The sequence below is a fragment of the Macaca nemestrina genome, chromosome 2 (genome assembly GCF_043159975.1).
Source record: "Macaca nemestrina isolate mMacNem1 chromosome 2, mMacNem.hap1, whole genome shotgun sequence".
Classification (NCBI taxonomy): domain Eukaryota; kingdom Metazoa; phylum Chordata; class Mammalia; order Primates; family Cercopithecidae; genus Macaca; species Macaca nemestrina.
This window is the reverse complement of record NC_092126.1, coordinates 157,264,388-157,283,692: the sequence shown is the minus strand read 5'-3', so window position 1 is coordinate 157,283,692 and position 19,305 is coordinate 157,264,388. Positions and strand designations below refer to the sequence as shown.

General features: G+C 46.1%; 1 protein-coding gene across 7 annotated transcripts in view; it reads left to right on the top strand.

Annotated features, from left to right (window-relative positions):
* Nucleotides 1-19,305, top strand: part of LOC105470224 (coiled-coil-helix-coiled-coil-helix domain containing 6) — a 237,539-nt gene that overhangs the window by 12,944 nt on the left and 205,290 nt on the right. For 6 of the 7 annotated variants that reach the window (XM_011721997.2, XM_011722002.3, XM_011722003.3 and 3 more), the window contains 3 exons: nucleotides 10,066-10,174; nucleotides 13,689-13,758; nucleotides 16,165-16,309. In XM_011721997.2, coding sequence (XP_011720299.2) covers nucleotides 10,066-10,174; nucleotides 13,689-13,758; nucleotides 16,165-16,309 — 324 coding nt within the window. Of the gene's footprint in view, nucleotides 1-7,762; nucleotides 8,075-10,065; nucleotides 10,175-13,688; nucleotides 13,759-16,164; nucleotides 16,310-19,305 lie in introns of all 7 variants that reach the window. The other variant, XM_011722000.2, reaches the window with a different exon arrangement.

The following is a 19,305-nucleotide window of genomic DNA, read 5'->3' as shown; positions in this document are numbered from 1 at the left end:
CTTACTCATAGACCTGTATGGTTTAATAAAAAACCCATATCGTGGCATGCACCTATAGTCCTGGCTACTCAGGAGGCAGAGGCAGGAGGATGCGTTGGGCCCAGGAGTTCAAGACCACCTGGGCAACATAGGGAGGCCTTATCTCTAAAAAAAAAAAAAAAGAAAGAAAGAAAGAAAGCTGTAGTCCTTTGGGAACTTGCCTGTAAGTTCACAGTTGCTTTTGGGTGAAGGCAACATTTTGGTTAGGGTCAAATTTTGGTTTCTTCCTTGGAAGGAAGTGGAATCTGGGTTCCAAATGCATTTGTTAAGGTGGAAGTGCTGAGGGGTGTGTGTGTGTGTGTGTGTGTGTGTGTGTGTGTGTGTGTGTGTGACTGGCGGGGGCTTAGATTGAGGCTTGGGCCTCTCCCTGGCCTGGCCTTGCATCTGACTCAGACTGTCTGTGGGCCTTCCCCACTCTGCACGCCTTCCCACCCTCCATCATGGAGCTTGTAGGGCAAGGACTGTGGGCTGGAGAGGGGAGGAGAGAGAGTCTCTTCCTGGACTCTACTTTGTCATCAGAGACTTGTGGAGGTGCCATCCAAGTGTGCCAGGGTAGTGGCAGGGAAGAGGCTCCTCTCCTTGGTGTCCCCTTGTTACTCCAGGGTGAGGGTTGGTTCAGGTTTGAGCCACAGGATGTCAGAGCTGGAGGGCGCTTTAAAAAGAATCTGTGCAATTTAATTTTGTGTACAATATGGACAAGCTGAGAAGAGACTTACTCAAGGTTGCAAAGTTACACGGAGAGCACTTAGAACAGTGCTGATGGTCTGTGGCAAATGCTAACTGTTGTTATTATTGCTAAACTCATATATTTTTATGTACCCAATATGTGCCTGGTATGGATTATAATTAATATTTGTGTAGCACTCTGCAGTTTTCACTTAATAGCTAATATCGTTTGCATTGTACCAATTGCTTTCTGTAGATTGCTTCATTTAATCCTGGAAATCATCGTAAAGTCTGTACCATTAATTCTTTCCATCTAACAGATGAGGAAACTGACTTCGAGCTAAGAAGTTCCCTGGCCAAGGTCACACAGCTGGTATGCAGCTTAGCTGGGATTCAAACCTGGGCTGGTCCGACTGCAAAGCACTGAGTTCCTGAGCTGCGCCACAGCCAGGCCAGCCTTGAGGGAGGCTCCATTTTCTAGGTGGGGACAGTGAAGCTCACAGAAGCTAACAAATTGGGGCAGCAACATGCAGCTGGAGGGTGGGCAGAGCTCCTCCTCCCCTGCACTGCTCTATGTTAGCCCTCTGTCCACTGACCACACAGGACCTCCCGGCCAGCTCTGATGGCACTGTGACCAGCGGGCTGTGGCACCAAGCACCCAGTCCCGTCTGGCTCCGGAGGCCTCCCCTCTGGTTCTGTTGGTGCGGGGCGCACTGCCCAGATGGTGTTTATTCTCACATGACTGCTGTGTGTGTATGTATATTTGTTGATTAAAAATATTACTTGCTGTATTTTGTGGCAACATAAAAAAAATTACAAATCTCTCAATGCCAACAAGAATCTTGCCAATGTTTTCATTAACCTCTTACAAACCGAGCCATGTGGTTCCATTCCCGCCCCCTGGGGTTGCACCTGGCAAATCTGAGCCCCCCCGCTCACCTGCGCAGAACCCCCGCCATATCCGCCTCATGCCCTTGGATCAGATGTGAATGCCTTACCCTGGTCGACTAGGGTCTGGCCTTTGCCTACCTGGCCTGATTGTCTGGTCCCTTCTTTTTCATTCACTGTCCTCTGGCCTGCTGGCCTTCTGTGGGGCCCTTGGACATGCCAGACTCAGTCCTTCTTAGAGACTGCACTTCTCCCCTCTGCTGGAACTAGGTTTCAGGATGTACGTGTGGTTGAGCACCTCATCCCTGGGTGGGCGTCTTAACAGGAATGTCATGGCTAAGTAGCCTTCCCCGGTGTGTGCGGCTTCCCTGCGCCCCTGCCCTGCATGCTGCCATCACTTTATGATAGTCGTTTCTTCTTTCATAGATAGCACCAATCACTAGTGCACCTTGTTGGTTCTTCAGCATATGTTTAAGCATTTCTGAAGTGGGGATGTTGTGTATGATAGGAGGAATGTTAGTTCCACTAGAGTTTTTGTCTTTCATCAGGCCCTGTAAAATAATGGTAAGGTTTACAGTTGCTGGTGTCCTGGCTTAGGTGAGGGAGGACATGGGAAACAGTGTATTTACTGTGTATCGTCTCTCACCTGCCATCTGAATGTGAGCTCCAGAAACTCAGGGGCTGTGTCACTCCCTTTCAGTGCTCTTGCTCACTGCTTCTAGTGCATTGCCATCACAGTAAGTGCCTCATAAAGAGGGAGAGTGGGCCATGGCTGTGTTTGCCTGTGGACAGGGTGCTTCCTCTGCTCCTTGCCTGGGCTGCACTATCAGAGTCTTATTATTATTATTGTTTTTTGAGACAGAGTTTCACTGTTATTGCCCAGACTGGAGTGCAATGGCGTGATCTCAGCTTACTGCAACCTCCACCTTCCAGGGTCAAATGAATCTCCTGCCTCAGCCTCCTGAGTAGCTGGGATTACAGGCGCCCACCACCACGCCCGGCTAATTTTTGTATTTTTAGTAGAGATGTGGGTTTCACCATGTGGAACAGGCTGGTCTTGAACTCCTGACCTCATGTGATCCACCTGCCTCGGCCTCCCAAAGTGCTGGGATTAGAGGCGTGAGCCACTACGCCCAGCCAAGAGTCTTTTGCATGGCAGGACCTGGTCTTCCCGGTCACGCAGCCCTTTTCCATGGCGTGGATTAGGACATCGTCAGCTGTGACTGCCATTGTCATGTAGATCACACGTGTCATGGTTGCCTCGTCCTCACCTGCATAGATCCCAGGATCCCTGAGGTTCATTCCTCAGTGCTGACCTCCCTCAGGACACCCAGCAGGGGTTTTCAGTCCCTCAGGCACCTGGTGCATTCCACAGGGTCCACTCTGAGATGGGGGGTGCTGTCTAGTCGTGTGCTGGTAAATTTCTAACTGGCTCTGCCCTTCATCTCCCTCAAAGGGCCTGGTTTGTAGCATTGGCCAGTTTCTATGGTGGATATACCACCGTGGCCAATTTCAGACTACTGTCATGAAGTCAACCAGCACATGTTTCCTGAAAATTTAAAAATGAGCTCTTAGCCAGTTTCAGCCACCATTCGGATGCCCAGATCTTTTCATTCAGCCTGTGTTCCTTGAAGTGCTGGCTTCAGGAAGTTCCCTGAAGTGTTCCCTCTTGAGTGCTGGCTCTGTGTCCCCACCTACAGAGAAGGATGTTCCATGTTGCTACTGCTGTCACCTTGCACCCAGCCTGGTGTCCTGTTTCTACCCTCAGCATGTGGCTGAGTGCTTACTGGGAACTTGGGGCTTTTGATGTTTCTCCTCATTCTCCCATACACTGACTCATTCAGGGTCTTAGTTGCTACAGCTGCAAAAAAGGAACAAATGAGCAAACTTGGGAAGGGAAGGTTTCTCCCTTTTACAAAGGGGGAATTTTTTTTCTTTTCTTATTCTTTTTTTTTTGGGGGACAGAGCCTCACACTGTCACCCGGGCTGGAGTTCAGTGGTTCGAGCTCAGCTCACTGCAAGCTCCGCCTCCCGGGTTCATACCATTCTCCTGCCTCAGCCTCCCGTGTAGCTGGGACTACAGGTGCCCGCTACCATGCCCGGCTAATTTTTTGTATTTTTAGTAGAGACGGGTTTCACCGTGTTAGCCAGGAAAGGTCTCAATCTCCCGACCTCGTGATCCGCCCGCCTTGGCCTCTCAAAGTGCTAGGATTACAGGCGTGAGCCACTGTGCCTGGCCCTACAATGTGGGATTTTTGTATTTACCTACAATCAAATGGATCTGCTGCCTTCTTAGAATAATTTTCTTAATTTCCCGCCCTTTTTTGTTATTCTCACGCAAGTTATTCCATGAACTTGAGCTCAAAGCTCCTTTTCTTCAACTCTGTGCTCTCGTTCATTCCCGGCAGTCAGGGCAGCCACCAGACGAGCTTTTCATCCCACCTCCCATGCAGGCCATAATGTTTCCTTGCTCACAAACTTTCAGCATCTCCTCGGGATGGTTGGACCTCTCCCTCTGCCTGACTTCCAAACTTCTTTCTGTGCCGGCTTCATCCAAGTCCTTCCACCCTACGCCTTCCAAAGTGAACCTATGGTGCCAGGCGCACAGTCTCTTTCTGTCTGTGCCTCTTCCCCAGTGCCCTGCCCTAGGCTGTGAGACTTTTGTCTTCCGCAGACACCGCCACTTCTCCTGTGTCTAAGTCAGCTCCTGCCCTAGGGAACCCATCCCTCTCTTGGCTGCTTCTGGCCACTGGAATGTTCTGGCCCTTGTGCTGTTCTCAGTGACTTCCTGTCTGGGCTGCTTCTCTTTGATTTTGATGTTCTCTCACTTTTTATTTGTAACAGCTCTATTGAGATGTGATTCACGTGCTGTACAATTCACCCATTTAAAGCATGTGATTTCATAGTTTTTAGTGTATTCACAGGTATGTGTGATCATTGCCACAATCATTTTTAGAACATTTTCATCATGCCCACCTCCCACCCTCCCCACCAAATCCTACTTACCCTGTAGCTATCAGCCCCCACCCCTGTCCCTGCATTTCCCCAAGCCCAAGGCAGTCACGAATCTACTTTTGTGTCTAAAGATTTGCCTGTTGTGGACGTATCCTATAATACGCCATACAGTGTGGCCTTTTGGGTCTGACTGCTTTCAAGGTTCCTACATGTTGTAATGTGTCAGTAGTTCATTCCCTTTTATGGCTGAATAATACTCTATTGTATAGATATACTTCATTTTACTTATCCATTCATTGGTTGATGAACATTCGGGTCCTTTCTGTTTTTTGGCTGTTACAGATAGTGCTGATGTGAATACATGTTTTCATTTGTCTTCGGTATATAGTGAGGAGTGGAATTGTAATATCAAGTGGTAACTCTCCACATCCTTGCAAATACTTATTATAATTTGACTTTAAAAATTTATTTATTTATTTAGAGACAGAGCCTCACCTGTTGTCCAGGCTGGAGTGCAGTGGTGCAGTCATAGCTTGCTGTAACCATGACTTCCTAGGCTCAAACGATCCTTTTGCCTCAGCCTCCCAAGAAGCTATGACTGCAGGCACATGGCACCACACCTGGCTAATTTAAAAAAAAATTTTTTTTAGAGAAAGGGCCTCACTGTGTTGCCCAGGCTGGTCTCAAACTCCTGGTCTCAAGTGATCCTCTTGCCTCGGCCCTCCACAGTGCTAGGATTACAGACGTGAGCCACTATGGCTGACCCTTACAAGTTGATCTTTTAATTATAGCCATCATCGTGGGTGTGATGTGGTGCCTTATTGTGGTTTAAACCCATGTTTCTCTAGAGACTAATGATGTTGAGCATCTTTTCATGTGCTTATTGACCATTTGTATATCTTCTTTGGAAAAATTTCTATGTAGATCCTTTGCCTATTTTTAAATAGGATTATTTTTCATTTTATTATTCAATTCTGGGAGGTGTTTATTAGATAAAAGTTCCTTATCAGGTATGTGATTTGTAAATATTTTCTCCCATTCTGTGGGTTGTCTTTTCAGTTGCCCTATGGTGTCATTTGGTACTCAAAACTTTAAAATTTTGAAAAAGTCCAGTTATTTATTTATTTATTTCATTGCTCATGCTTTTGGTGTCACCTCTAAGAATGTATTGCCAAAGCAAAGGTCATAATGATTTAGCCCTCTGGTTTCTTTTCTTTTTTTTTTTTTTTCTGTCGCCCAGGCTGGAGTGCAGTGGCCGGATCTCAGCTCACTGCAAGCTCCGCTTCCCATAGCCCTCTGTTTTCTAATAAGAGTTTTATAGTTTTAGCTCTTAACGTTTAGGTCTCAGATCTGTTTTGTATTAATTTTTGTATATGGTGTAAGGTAGGTGTGCAACTATATTATTTTGCAAGGGATATCCAATTATCCCAGCATCATTGGTTGAAGAGACTGCTCTTTCCCCACTGAACTGTCTTGGCACCCTTGTTGAAATCAATTGACCAAGAGGTAAAGGTTTCTTTATGGACTCCTTATTCCCTTCCATTGATACGTTTGGTCTTCTCTTGTCATATGTCATTAACTAGCTATTTGATTTGTATATATCTTAAATACTACAGGGACTTTGTTATTATTATTATTATTACAATCTTTGGTTACTAAGGAAATGTTCATGGTAAAAAATTAAGACACAAAAGTACCAAAAGTGAAAATCCTGCCGCAGTTGCTCCTGTCCCCGCTTGCAGGACCTCATCCTCTGAGTACTTTGCTAAGCAGTTTTGTAGATTTCTCCCAGAGCAGATCTGTATATGTGTCTTACGTGCATGCATGTGAAATCCAAATGCAATTCACACTTGTGGAAATGCGTATGTGGATACGCATATATTCAAATTCAGCAACATTTATATTTGTATGTCTGCATTATTTTTTACAAAATTGAGATGTACAAAAAATTCTACGACTTTTTAAACAATCAGCAGTGTATCTCATGTGTCTTCCATGACAGTGTATATGTATTCTACCTTGTTCTTTCTTAATGGGTCCATAAAATTCCATAGGGTGTATACGCCAGGATTTCCTCAATCAGTTCTCTATCGTTGGATGTTTATGTGGTTTCCTTTTCTTTTTTCCCTATTTCCTCCAGTGTCACAGTGAGTGTCCTTCCACATGCCTCTGTGTACATGGGGGAGTACTTTTCTCAATGAGATATTCTGGAAGTGGAGTTGCTGATCATGTCTTTTGTCTTACAGTAATTTTTAATGTCTTTCCCTCAGCTGTGCTTTATGATGCCTTGCACATATTAGGCACTTAATAAATATTTACTAAAGTGAATGCTTAAGGATTTTTATCCTGGATTGATCCCCAGCTTGCTGTTTCATTTTAGTAAACTGTTTTATGACACCCTTAGGCCTATTTCACATCCTCTAAAATGAATGAGAGTTTTGGTTATCCAGTCTTCATTAGGGGAACTGAGGTGAAATTAGTCAAGCAGTATTTTGCTTATCTACTGTATGTGTGGCCCTGGAGGTGTACAGAGATAAGTGAGATGCAGGCTTAGCCCTCAAGGTATTTAAAAACCATCAGGATAGGCAGGCGGGAGAGGCAGGCGGGAGGTGTAAGTACTTCTCTGAGAAGCACATGTGTGTTGTCGGGGGGCTCAGAGGAAGGGAAGAGGTGGTACTGGCACACCTCAGAGGTGGTGCAGGCATGGCTCCAGATACCACAGTACAGCGGATGTCAAAATAAAGCAAATCATGAACTTTTTGGTTTCCTAGTTGTATGTAAGAGTTGCGTTTACACTATACTGTATTCTCAAGTGTAGACTAACATTATGCCTAAAAAGTGTATATACCTTAATTAGAAATACTTTATTGGCAAAATATGCTAATGATCATCTGAGCCTTTAGCGAGTCATAATCTTTTTGCTAGTGGGGGGTCTTGCCTACGTGTTGATGGCTGCTGACTGATCTGTATGGTGGTTGCCGAAGGTGGGGTTGACTGTGAAGGTTTTACACAATAAGACAACAATGAGTTTGCCATGTCGATCAGCTCTTCCTCTCACAAAAGATTCCTCTGTAGCATACGATGCTATTTGATAGCATTTAACCCACAGTGGAACTCCTTTCACAACTGGAGTCAGTTCTCTAAAACCCTGCTGCTCGACTCTGTCAACTAAGTTTGTGATCCTATTCTAAATACTTTGTTGTCATTTCAACAGTGTTCACAGCATCTTCACCAGGAGCAGATTCCATCTCAAGAAACCACTTTCTTTCCTCATCCATAAGAAGCAACTCCTCATCTGTTCAAATTTGATCATGGGATTGCGGCAATTCAGTCACATCCTCAGGCTCCACTTCTAATTCTACTTTTCTTGCTGTTTCCACAACATCTGCAGTGACTTTTCCATTGAAGTCTTGAACCCCTCAGAGTCATCCGTGAGGGTTGGAATCTACTTCTTTTAAACTCCTATTAATATTGATTTGTTGACTTCTTCCCATGAATCATGAATGTTCTTAATGGCATCAGAATGGTGAGTACTTTCCTCAGAGTTCTCAATTTACTTTTCCCAGGTCCATCAGAGGAGTCACTATCTATGGCAGCTCTAAGCTTATGAAATGAATTTCTTAAATAATAAGACTTGAAAGTCATAATTACTCCTTGATTCATGGGCTGCAGAATGGATGCTGTGTTAGGAGGCATGAAAACAACATTCATCTTGTACATCTCCATCAGAGCTTTTGGGTGACGAGGTGCATTGTCAATGAACAGTAATATTTTGAATGGATTCTTTTTTCCTGAGCAGTAGGTCTCAACAGTGGGCTTAAAGTATTCAGTAAAGCATGTTGTAAACAGATGTTCTGTCATCTAGACTCTGTTGTTCCATTTCTAGAGCACTGGCAGAGTAGGTTGAGTGTCATTCTTAAAGGCCCTAGAGTTTTCAGAATGCTAAATGAGCGTTGGCTTCCATTTAAAGTCACCAGCTGCATTAGCCCCTAAAAAGAGAGTCAGCCTGTCCTTTGAAGGTTTGAAGCCAGGCATTGATTTCTCCTCTCTAGCTATGAAAGTCTTAGATGGCATCTTTTCCCAGTAAAAGACTGTTCTGTTTAGTATCACCACCTTCATCAATGATCTTACCTAGATCTTCTGCATAACTTGCTGCAGCTTCTCCATTAGCACTTGCTGCTTCACCTTGCACTTTTATGTTACGGAGACGCCGTCTTTACTTAAGTCTTGTGAACTAACCTCAGCTCACTTCAGTCTTTTCTTCTACACCTCCTCACCTCTGTCTTGACTGAATTGAAAAGAGATAGAGCCTTAGGCTCAATTAGGCTTTTGCTTAAGGGAGTACTGTGGCTGGTTTGATCTTCTATCTAGACCACTAAAACTTTCTCCATGTCAGCAGTGAGTCCGTTTCACTTTCTTACCATTCATATGTTCACAGGAGTAGCATGTGTAACTTCTTTCAACAACTTTTCCTTTGCATTCACAACTTGGCTAACTGTTAGGTGCAATAGGCCTAGCTCTCAGCCTGTCTTAGCTTTCGATATATCTTCCTCACTAAGCTTAATCATTTGTAGCTTTTGATTTAAAGTGAGAGATATGTGACTCTTCCTTTCATTTGAACACTTAGAGGCCATTGCAGGATTATTAATTGGCCTAATTTTGTTGTGTCTCAGGGGATAGGGAGGCCCAAGGAGAGGGAGAGAGATGAGGGTGGGGGAATGGCTGGTCGCTGGAGCAGTCAGAACACAACAGCATTTATTGGTTAAGTTCGCCATCTTACATGGACAATGTTCTCAGTGTCCCAAAACAATTACAGGAATAACATGAAACATCACTGATCACAGATCACCATAACAAATACAATAACAATGAAAAGCTTCAAGTATCGTGAGAATTATCAAAACATGACACAGAGACACAAAGTACATGCTGTTGGAAAGACAGCACCAGTAGACTTGCCTGATGCAGGCTTGCCACAAACCTTCAACTTGTAAAAAAAAAAAAATGTGTTATCTGCAAAGTGGAATAAAGAGAAATGCGATGATCAGAGGTACTTGTGCTTCATTTGGATGCTGTTGAGGGGCAGCCTTCCCTGGAGAAGGGGACATTGAGATACCTCCAAAGAAAGGGTATGATTTGGACAGGTGGAGATGTCCCAGAGAGGGAGGTGGCGGGAGGTGGTTCAGAGGGAAGAGCATGCCTGAATTCAGAGGAGGTGAGAAAAGTGATACATCAGGTTCCCCTGAGGACTGGGTGTGTGGAGGGGAGTGGTGGGGGTGAAGCTGCAAAGCCAGCAGGGGGCATACATTGGTAGGCTTAGGAGTCCGGATGGGCTCGGCGTGGACCTGGTAGGCACTGGGCCACCACGAGAGGAGTTTTAGTAGAATTGCTTTGTTGGAGTTGGTCTTGAGGAAGCAGCGCATTCAGTTAATTCTAGGACCTGAATAAAGAGGAGGCTTTGCTTCCAGACACTTCTGTGACATAACTTTTTCTTGTCCCTCCTTTCTGCTTCCTTAGCTGTCTGAAAACGTGGTGAACCGCATGAAGGAGCCCAGCTCTCCAGCCCCTGCTCCTGCACCTTCTACCTTGGGCCTTCAAGATGGCAACTTGAGAGCCCCTCACAAAGGTATGGGGGTTGTGACAGTTCTGTGGAGTGTGGAGAGACAGTGAAAGGAGTGATGGGTGCTCACCCGAGCCCACCCGACGGCACGTGGAGCTCAGGTTGGCTTCGGGATGACGTTAAGCAGCTCTGTCTGGTAAGGGCTTTCCGGAAGAGCATGGCTTTCTGGGAGTGACAGGCGCTGTCATCAGAGCTGCCAGGATTCGGGCCAGACCACCTTCCCTCTGTGTCACTTTCTCCATGTGGGAATTGAGGCAGAAGGACCTGAGTTGACAGCTCAGGAAAGAAGTTGCCTTTAAAGGCCCTCAGAGGCAGCATAGCCATGACGCAGCTTCAGCCACTCTAGCCTAACTCCCAAATCAAAGAATGATGTGGATTCACGTGAATGGGACCAAATGTGGGAGAATTCCGTCAGTGACTTAGGCGCCTGCCACAGCAGCCCTCACCTGAGCCTCAGGTTGAGAGCTTCTGTCTTGGCCCTTGGAATGGTTCCTCTGGGCTTCTAGGACCTAGGAGTTCCTCTTCCTGGCCGACTGTGAAGCTGGTGCTCAAGCCAAGCTGAAAGCAGATTTGTTCCCTACTCTATTGTACCTGTTGCAGATGAAGAAATTTGTACTTTCCCCAATTAACAACTTGTAGCAAACACGAGGAAATAAAATTTTAAGAAAAAAATTTGTAAGGCATACAAATGTTAAAATATTACAAAATAAAGTACTTGGAGCAACTGCTCAAAACATACTTGTTTTTGAGAACTTGGGTCTGTCTACCAGACTCAGTAACTCGATTAAAAAAAAAAAGATTGGCTGGAGGCACCATGCCACCACGGAAGGACTGACTGTTTACATGGAGAACCACGCACTAGATTGTTCATCTCTGGCCTGGTCTCGCGTTACAGTTGCCTTTTCTACTCATCTTCCCTGTTGGGTTGTAAGAGTTTAGAAGATGAGAGCTGTATCCTGCCCACTTAGTGTTTACTGAAGGCCACCCAGAACCAGGTCCCGTGCCCTGTGCCAGGACACAGTGATAGGTGGGCAGGGACCCTCTCTCATGGCACAGCTGGCTCTGGTTATAGAGCCAGATGTCAGCCCTGATGTCAGCCAGATGTCAGCCCAGATGTCGTGTTGTGATGCAACACTAGAATCTGTCCCGGGAGAGGAGGGACTGTGAAAGGCAGGACAAATGGTGGTGGGTGGGCACTGCGGGTGGGCAGACAGCAGGAGCAGAGGTCCGGAGGCAGGGTGCATCCCAGCCTGCTCAGGGGCCTAGAAGCATTGCTGTCTCTGGAATACAAGGTACAAGGGAGGGGGAGATGTTGGAGTGGCACTCGGGAGCCAGGCCCAGGAGGCCTCCCCATGGTGGCCAGAGAACTCTGGCTTCATCTTCAAGGGGATGCCTGCCAGGTGTCCCGACACCTCCACCCCTGTGCTGTCTGCCTGGGAGCCAGTGAGGACCTGGATTTGGACCCACCCCAAGATCTTTCTGAATATCTACCACTGAAGGGGATGTGTAAGATTCCCGAAAACCCCCCAAGAAGCCCTTCTCCTTTGCCAATAGGGCTCACTTACTCCCTACGCAGCTCTAACTGATGAGAAGGGCTTGAGAGGGGTCTAACTTGACCCAATGCACTTTAACAAACTGGATTAACTCGAAAGAGGGAGAAAGTGATGATAAAAGTGAAAATTGCCATAATATATAATACTACACATCAGTTTCAGCTTTAGAAGAAATAAGCATTTGCTTCAGTTTGGTAAGTTTTGGCAGTTTGGAAAGCAAGAATAGTAGTTCTTTGTCACTTGGAGTTAGTTATAACAAAATACTTTGCTGTTTAAATGATAGATGTGAGTTTTGTTTCTGAATGTTGAAGAGTCAAAATGACTGTCTTGAAGTTAACTAATTTTAAGATATTTTGTACTTTTAAAACCAGTTTTTGCTTTATTTTAGTAATGGAACGAAGTTAGAAAAAGAAGTTAAAATTCTCATACCATACCCCCCAAAAATGTCAGAGGAAATAAAAGATTGAAATGTATGGCTTGAAGCCATAAAAGTACAATAAAAGATGAATTTTCTGCACATCATATTAAATGAAGAAACCTTAAATTAAAAAAATAGGAAATGTGAATATAAGAAATTAGACAGTTTAGAAAAGAAGAAACAGGAATGGATAAGTTAGAGAAAATATAACATTGGACAGAGTCATAGTAATCTTAATATGTAGCGAGTTCTTAAAGATCTTTAAGAAAGACAGCTCAGTAGGAAATGTGCACAGGTGGCCATGCTCATGACAAGATCTCCATGTCACTAATACTGGAAGAAACGCATATTCAACACTGTGCACTCCCAGGGAGCAGGGATCGGGCAGGGGCACACAGAAGGGGCAGTGAGGATGAGTGCCACATGCTCTACATCGGCAGGCCTGTTATTTTTGTAGTTAAAAAATGGAAAATTATATAAAAAACAAAAATACTAGGCATTAAACCTCAGTAGAACTCTTCAGGCAAATAAGTAAGCATGGGGAGCACTGGTGTGGAGATGAAACCCCACAGCAGCCTCCTGCATTCACCTCAGTTGAGAACCTGGTGTGTTGCTGAGGAGCATGGGAAGTGCTCTCCTCCCATGAGAGGTGGTTTGAAAGTGTGAGTCACAGCTGACGCTTTCAGAAGTGCCCCCTGAGGTGTCCCTGATGGGTCTGGAGTTGGAGTTGCACACCTTTATTGAGCACCTCCCACAGCCTGGTTCTTACACTATGTTCTGTGTGGTTCTGGCTGCTGGTGCATAGAACCCTGTGGTGGAGGGAGGTGTGGGACATCGGAGAAGGCCAAGAAAGGTGGTGAGCTTTGGCTGACAGAGAGCTTTGGAAGGGTGAAGGCTGGGGATGGCGTAGTAACAAAACCTTCAGTATCAGCAAGTGGTGGGGAGAGTGAATTAGATTTGCTCAGAAATCCCCAAATCCGTGATGATCAAAAGGGACCTACTGTAACAACAGAAAGAGCCCAATAATACTAGGGGCGATAGGGGTTAAGTAGAACTAGGCTTAATATGTGGCATTTGCCACACTGGGGATTGTGCAGACTCAGGTGGGTACTAAGGGAAACAAGATTTAAAGACCCCCACCCCTTCCCTTCCCTATGCCAAAACCTCTACCTGGGAGGTTGTCCTCATGAAGCAAAGCAATGACTTCATGCAGCCACTCCTGGCCTGTGCTTAGGAGATGACCTGGATTCCAAATAATTGTCAGGAGGGTAGGGATGGGTTTGGAACACTGCACCCAGTGTTGTGGGCATCCTGGTGCAGAGACCCCTTCGGGATAAGAGGTGGCTTGGATCATCTGGCTTTCCAGACAGCTTGAATCAAGGGTGTTCCTTGAATGCCCCTGCGAACACTCCTTTGTGGGGGCTCATCTGTAGTGCTGCCTTCCCAGGGGCACATTCATTCATGGGGGTCCTTCCTCTCTGGGTGACCTCCGTGCCTTCATGGACCCTGGGGTGCCACTGACAGGCCTTTTCTTCTCTTTCCTTTGCAGAATCCACACTGCCCAGATCGGGGAGCAGTAGTGGCCAGCAGATCTCAGGGGCAAAGGAGGATGTCAAGAGGTGAGCCCGAGAGCCTGCTTGCTCCCGGCACTGCGCTCCACCTAAAAGCCTCTTTCCTCACTGGAAACCCCTCTCTTTGCCTGAAGCCCTGGAGGGTTTGTCTCACATAATTAATCTCAGTTGCATTGAAGGACAACCCTATGGTATAGGTGTCACTGGTTCTAGGTTAAAGATTTAGAAACACCAAAAGGGGCATAGGGGAATTGATCATTAATGTTCCTCATGCCCAGCAGTTTGAGAGGCCAAGGCAGGAGGATTGCTTGAGGCCAGGAGTTTGAGACCAGCCTGGGCAACATAGCAAGACCCTGTTTCTAAAAGATAAAAAAACTAGCTAGGTGTTGTGGTGTGTGCCTGTGTAGTCCCAGTTATTCGGGAGGCTGAGGTGGAAGAATCACTTGAGTCCAGGAAGCCGAGGCTGCAGGGAGCAATGATTGCACCACTGAACTCCAGCCTGGGTGACCCTGTCTCTGGAAAAAAAAAAAAATCATTTAAAAAAGCTATAACTAAACAGTTGAGTGGCTGGAACTTCTGCATGTGTGTGCACATGCAGGCATGTTTTCAAAGAGATGAGGAAGTGGAGCCCTCCCAGTGCTAGCTGTGGTTGTCCAGATGAACTGGCTCCAGGATGTTGGTGATTTTGTCAGCACAGGCCACAACACCAGGACCTGGCCACGCCTCTGACATGGGGCCTGTTGCCAGAGGAGTTTTAGCAAAGTGGTTAAGGCACAGAGGCCCCAGTGGAGCACAGGGTGGCATCTTGATCCTGCAACTTGCTAGTTATGTGAACTTGAAAAATCACTGCATCTAAGAAGAGTACTTCTTTAACTGGGCTCCTGTCATGGTTAAATATGTTACTGTATATCATGCACGTGAGCATAGCACCTGTCCTACAGAGTTCTCAGTGGACCCTCACAGTAGTTGTTACTGATTGGCCTCTTCAGCATCCTTGAGGCAATTGCCCTCAGTATGGTCAGAGGACCCAGTGGGTCAGCTTAGGGGGCCCAGTGTCAGCCGTGGTTGGGCGTTTGCCTTCTAGTAGTTCAGCCATGTTGGGTCTGTTGCATAATCATGGGTTAAGACCCACATTCTAAGATTCACTCTCCCTAATAGGTCTCAGCAAGAATAACTGACCTGGCCAGGTGTGGTGGCTCAATCCTATAATCCCAGCGAATTTAGGAGGCTAAAGCAGGAGGATTGCTTGAAGTCAGGAGTTTGAGCCCAGCCTGAGCAACATAGTGAGACCCTGTCTCTACAAAAAAAATTAAAAACATTAACTGGGGGTAACACACGTCTGTAGTCTCAGCTGCTCAAGAGGCTGAGGTGGGAAGATTGCTTGAGCCCAGAAGTTGGAGTTTACAGTGAGTTATGATTGCACTACTACACTCCAGCCTGGGCCACATTATGAGACCCAAAACCAAAAAAAAAAAAAAAAGAAAAAAAGCCAACTACTAACCTGAACCCCGCTTTTTTGGTACTTTTAAACATTTTCAAAATGGTAAAGTAATACATGCTAATGAAAGATTTAAAAATTTATCAAGTGAAAAAATCACCCATAGACTCATCATCTCAAGACAACTACTATTAATATTTTGGAGTATTTCATGTTCTTCTCCACCCAGAATCCCCTACCCACTGTTTAGGGTTATTTTTTGAAAGTCATAGATAATTTCATATCTTGCTATTTTCACTTCGTATTATAATGATTTGTCATTAGTTTCACCTGCTTTATAAGCAGTTTTATTACTAAAAGCATTTATTGGTTCTCAGTTTTTAGATTTAACCTACAGACAAATGAAAGACTATATTTTCTAGTGGTGATGTCATAGATCATTATATGATCACACCATATTTACTTTAGCTTGACCTTGATTTTGGGACATTTAGGTTGCTTGCATTTTTTTCACTATAATAAATAATACTGTTAAGAGCATCTCAGCACTAATAACTTTTTTCTTCTCTATAGGATTATTTTACTAGGCAGAATGCCCAGAAATAGGTCAAAGGGTAGGAACATATTCAGAATGAAGAGTTAAATGTTCAAAACAGAGGACTACTACCATCTCCAATCTTCAAGCTCTCAAGTGGAGGCATTCCGTGGATTGAGCCCCTCCCTGAGACTCTCACTGGGCATGGGGCTGCCTACTTGGCCAGGTCTCCTCCTGTTCCTGAGCTGTGTTGTCCTGGCTCAGTGTCATTGTCTCCCCTTGTCTGGGGAGCTGTCAGTGATGCTTGAGCTCAGGCGTGGAATGATGGGGCGTGTGGTTTTACAGCACTCTCTCCTTTCCTGGCCGACTGCTGGCTGGTTTCAGCGTTTCCCTGGCAGCTGAAGTGCGCAGACCTTGTCTTGGCTATGGGCTGCCCGTCATGTCATCTGCATCTGTTTCTCCTCATCTTTCTTCTGCACAGGTGTGAACAGGAGCATGCTGCTGTCCAGGATAAGCTCTTCCAGGTGGCAAAGACGGAAAGAGAGGCTGCCACCAAGCACTCCAAGGCATCCCTGCCCATGGGTGAAGGCAGCATCAGCCATGAGGAGCAGAAGTCAGTCCGGCTGGTGAGTGCAGATTTTCCCTGAACTAGCCTTCTGAGCTGGGCAGCACCCGGGGAAAGAGGGGTTGGGCCCTGGCACCTGGTTAGTCTGAAGCCCTGCTGGCTCAGGCTGCCCCTGGGATGTGCTCGGCTTCACCTCTGTGGAAAAGGGTCTTTTGGGAGCCAGGAACTTGGGTTCTCCCAGCCCTGGCTCTGTCAGTGATTTGCTTTGCTGCCTTTGGCATGTTTTTTCAGTCTCTGTGGCCTCAAGTCTATACAGTAAGGGACTAGATCACTTGACAGTCTCATTCAGCTCTGAAACTTCACAGATGTCAGGGCTGCAGTGGTATGTGTTTCGGGAGGGTGTGAGGAGAGAGGACTAGAGGCCTGGAGCCATGTAATATATGACAGGGAGGGCATCATCTTTAGAGTTAGGTAGGCTGGGTGCAAATCCTGGACACCCTGTCTGTGAGCCTTGCTCGAAGATCATGATGCTCACACACAGGACTGCCCAGGGAATCAGAGGAGATAGTATTTGTCCAGGACTTAGCACATGCCAGCAGACTGTGGGAGTGCACTATTGTTATTGTCATTAATACATTTAAGTGATGGGTGGCTATTAGGATATTTTTGCTTAAGTGCAGCATTTATTTTGCAACATGAGAAGTCTCAAAGTGCCCCCAGGGTTGACTAATTCAGTGGCTCACTAGCATCATCATAGACGTGGTGCTTCTCTTCCTGCCACTCTGCCATCCACAGTGTGCCAGTGCATCCTAGGGAGGCTGTCCCCATGGTTAATAAAGGCTGTTACTGCCCCACAAGTCCCATGCAGACAGTAAAACCCTCAGTAGAAGAAGAGAGGCTATGCCGGCCCTTATGTCTCTATCACAAGGATAACTTTCCTAGAAGCTCCTGGCAGAATTCCTCTTACATCACACTGACTTGAATTGTACCAGGTGCCCATGGCTAAGCCAGTCCTCAGCAGAGGGGATACAGAGGGCTCCACTGGCTGCAGCTAGGGCTCTTTTCTAGTCACATTAGGGAGATTGCGCATCCAGCCAGAATTAGAACTGACAGCAAGGAAGTTGGGGGAGGGAAGCATGGCTGTGGGCGGCATCTAATAACATCTGCTGGAGGTTTGAGACCAGGAACAGCCTTGCCCTACTTTAGGTGGGTAGCCTGGTACACACGGTGTGGCCTAGAAGGGGGTTGAACATGATGTGAGAGCATCATTTGGGATTGTGCTCTCCTGGGAGGGGAAGGCAGACATGCTGGCTGGGCACAGGCCTTAGCTTACTAATTTGATGACTACACAAATGTTTGAAGTGTGCAGTGGGCACATAAATGCACGTTGAACCAGGCCTTCTGGGAAATACAAACAATGTAGGATCCTAGCCCTCAGGAAGTTTTAGTCTGTGGAGAAGACAAGCACTGACTTGTGCTTTGAAAAAGGCCAGTTTGGTTACAGTAGTTGTTAAATTGAGGAAAAGATTTGGAAATGCAAATGTGTAAGCTGCTGGTGGATCAGAGCTGGTAGATCAGAGAGGGCATTTAACCTCAGCCTTAAAGGATGAGGGGCAGCTGGGCTGAGACAGGCGGGTGTTAAGGAGGTGATCAGATCCAGTGAGAAGAGTGAGGTTTGAAGCCAGATTTTAGAAGGCCTTGGATGTGCTGAGGAGTTAACCCTCAAAGTAGCCCACAGTGTTCCTGAAACAGTCAGTGGTTGCTGAAGTTTGTAAGGATGGGAGTGATGAGATCTGACTTGTGCTTTTAGAACCCCGTGGCATCCTGGTGAGGAATCAGTTGATACAGTGAGAAACTGGGGCCAGGGCATGCCTTCAGAGGCTCTTAGAGTCAGTTACTCCTCTGCAGGTAGCCTGACAACCAAGTTAGAAGGACCCCTATCCTGGAGATGAAGGGTTAATCAGTATGGCATGAGCAGGAAAAGTTGGCCACCTCTAGAGATGGAAGATCACAACTTACAGGTCTGCTGTCTCTTCGTTCTCACCTGGAATGTATTAATTACAGTGAAAGAGAATTCACGGCTTCCCATTCTTCCTCCTGCAAAGGAGGTTGAGCGCCGCTTTCTCAGGACTGTCCCTTGGGGAAGAACTTGATTCCCCGCCCCACCCCAGGTCTCTAGATGGATAATAATCTCCTTTTCTGAGCCAGACTTCTTAGGGAATTGTGACGTAAGTTACTTCCTTCATTTTAAAAACATTTAACTGCTTTCATGGGCATTCTCATTTTCTGAATGCTCAGCATTCATTTCTCCATGCAACTGGTGTTCCAGTTTCCTTCTGGGAGTGTTCCTGTTTCCTGCTGTGTGTAGACTTGGTGGGACTGTAATTCCTCCATGGAAGCTGAATCTGGGCACAGTGCAAGCTCAGCCAGCTTGCACCTCATGCCTGAGGACCTTCAGTTCTGAGTGAGTACAGAGGAATGATGGGAGGCCAGGATGGGAGTTCCTCGTTGTCTCCCAGGTGTTGCGATCAGCCCCTTCATGCTATGAGGTTGTATCTTTTGCCGTCTTCTACACTTTCAGTGTACCATTGGTTTCTGTCTGGTCCTCCTGCCTTCTTGAGGTTTGGATCGTCCACTGATGACCTGCCAATTAACTCTCCTTTGCTTAAGTTAGGTGGAGTTGGCTTCTACTGCTTGATGCTCTTGGAAATGCATTTCCTATAGGAGGTGCTACAGAAGATGATGTTGAAGGTGTACAATCATATTCAGTACTCGGTACAAAGGACGAGAAGGGAAGATGGTGCTTGGCATTGTTCCATAAGTTAACAGAGACCCAAGGCAGTCAACTAAATGCTGAGCAGATGCTATGACCATCGCTTCTAAAGAAGGGGGCTCCCTTTTGGTTGGTATGGTTGGGCAGTGCTTTTAGTGGAGGTAAAACTATATTTTCAAAACTATATTCTGGAAGATTTAAATAAGAGGAGAAAGATGGAGAGAAGAACCTTACAAAAGCAGGGAAATTCTTCTTTCCTCTCCTGAGTTGTCCACATGGAAAGG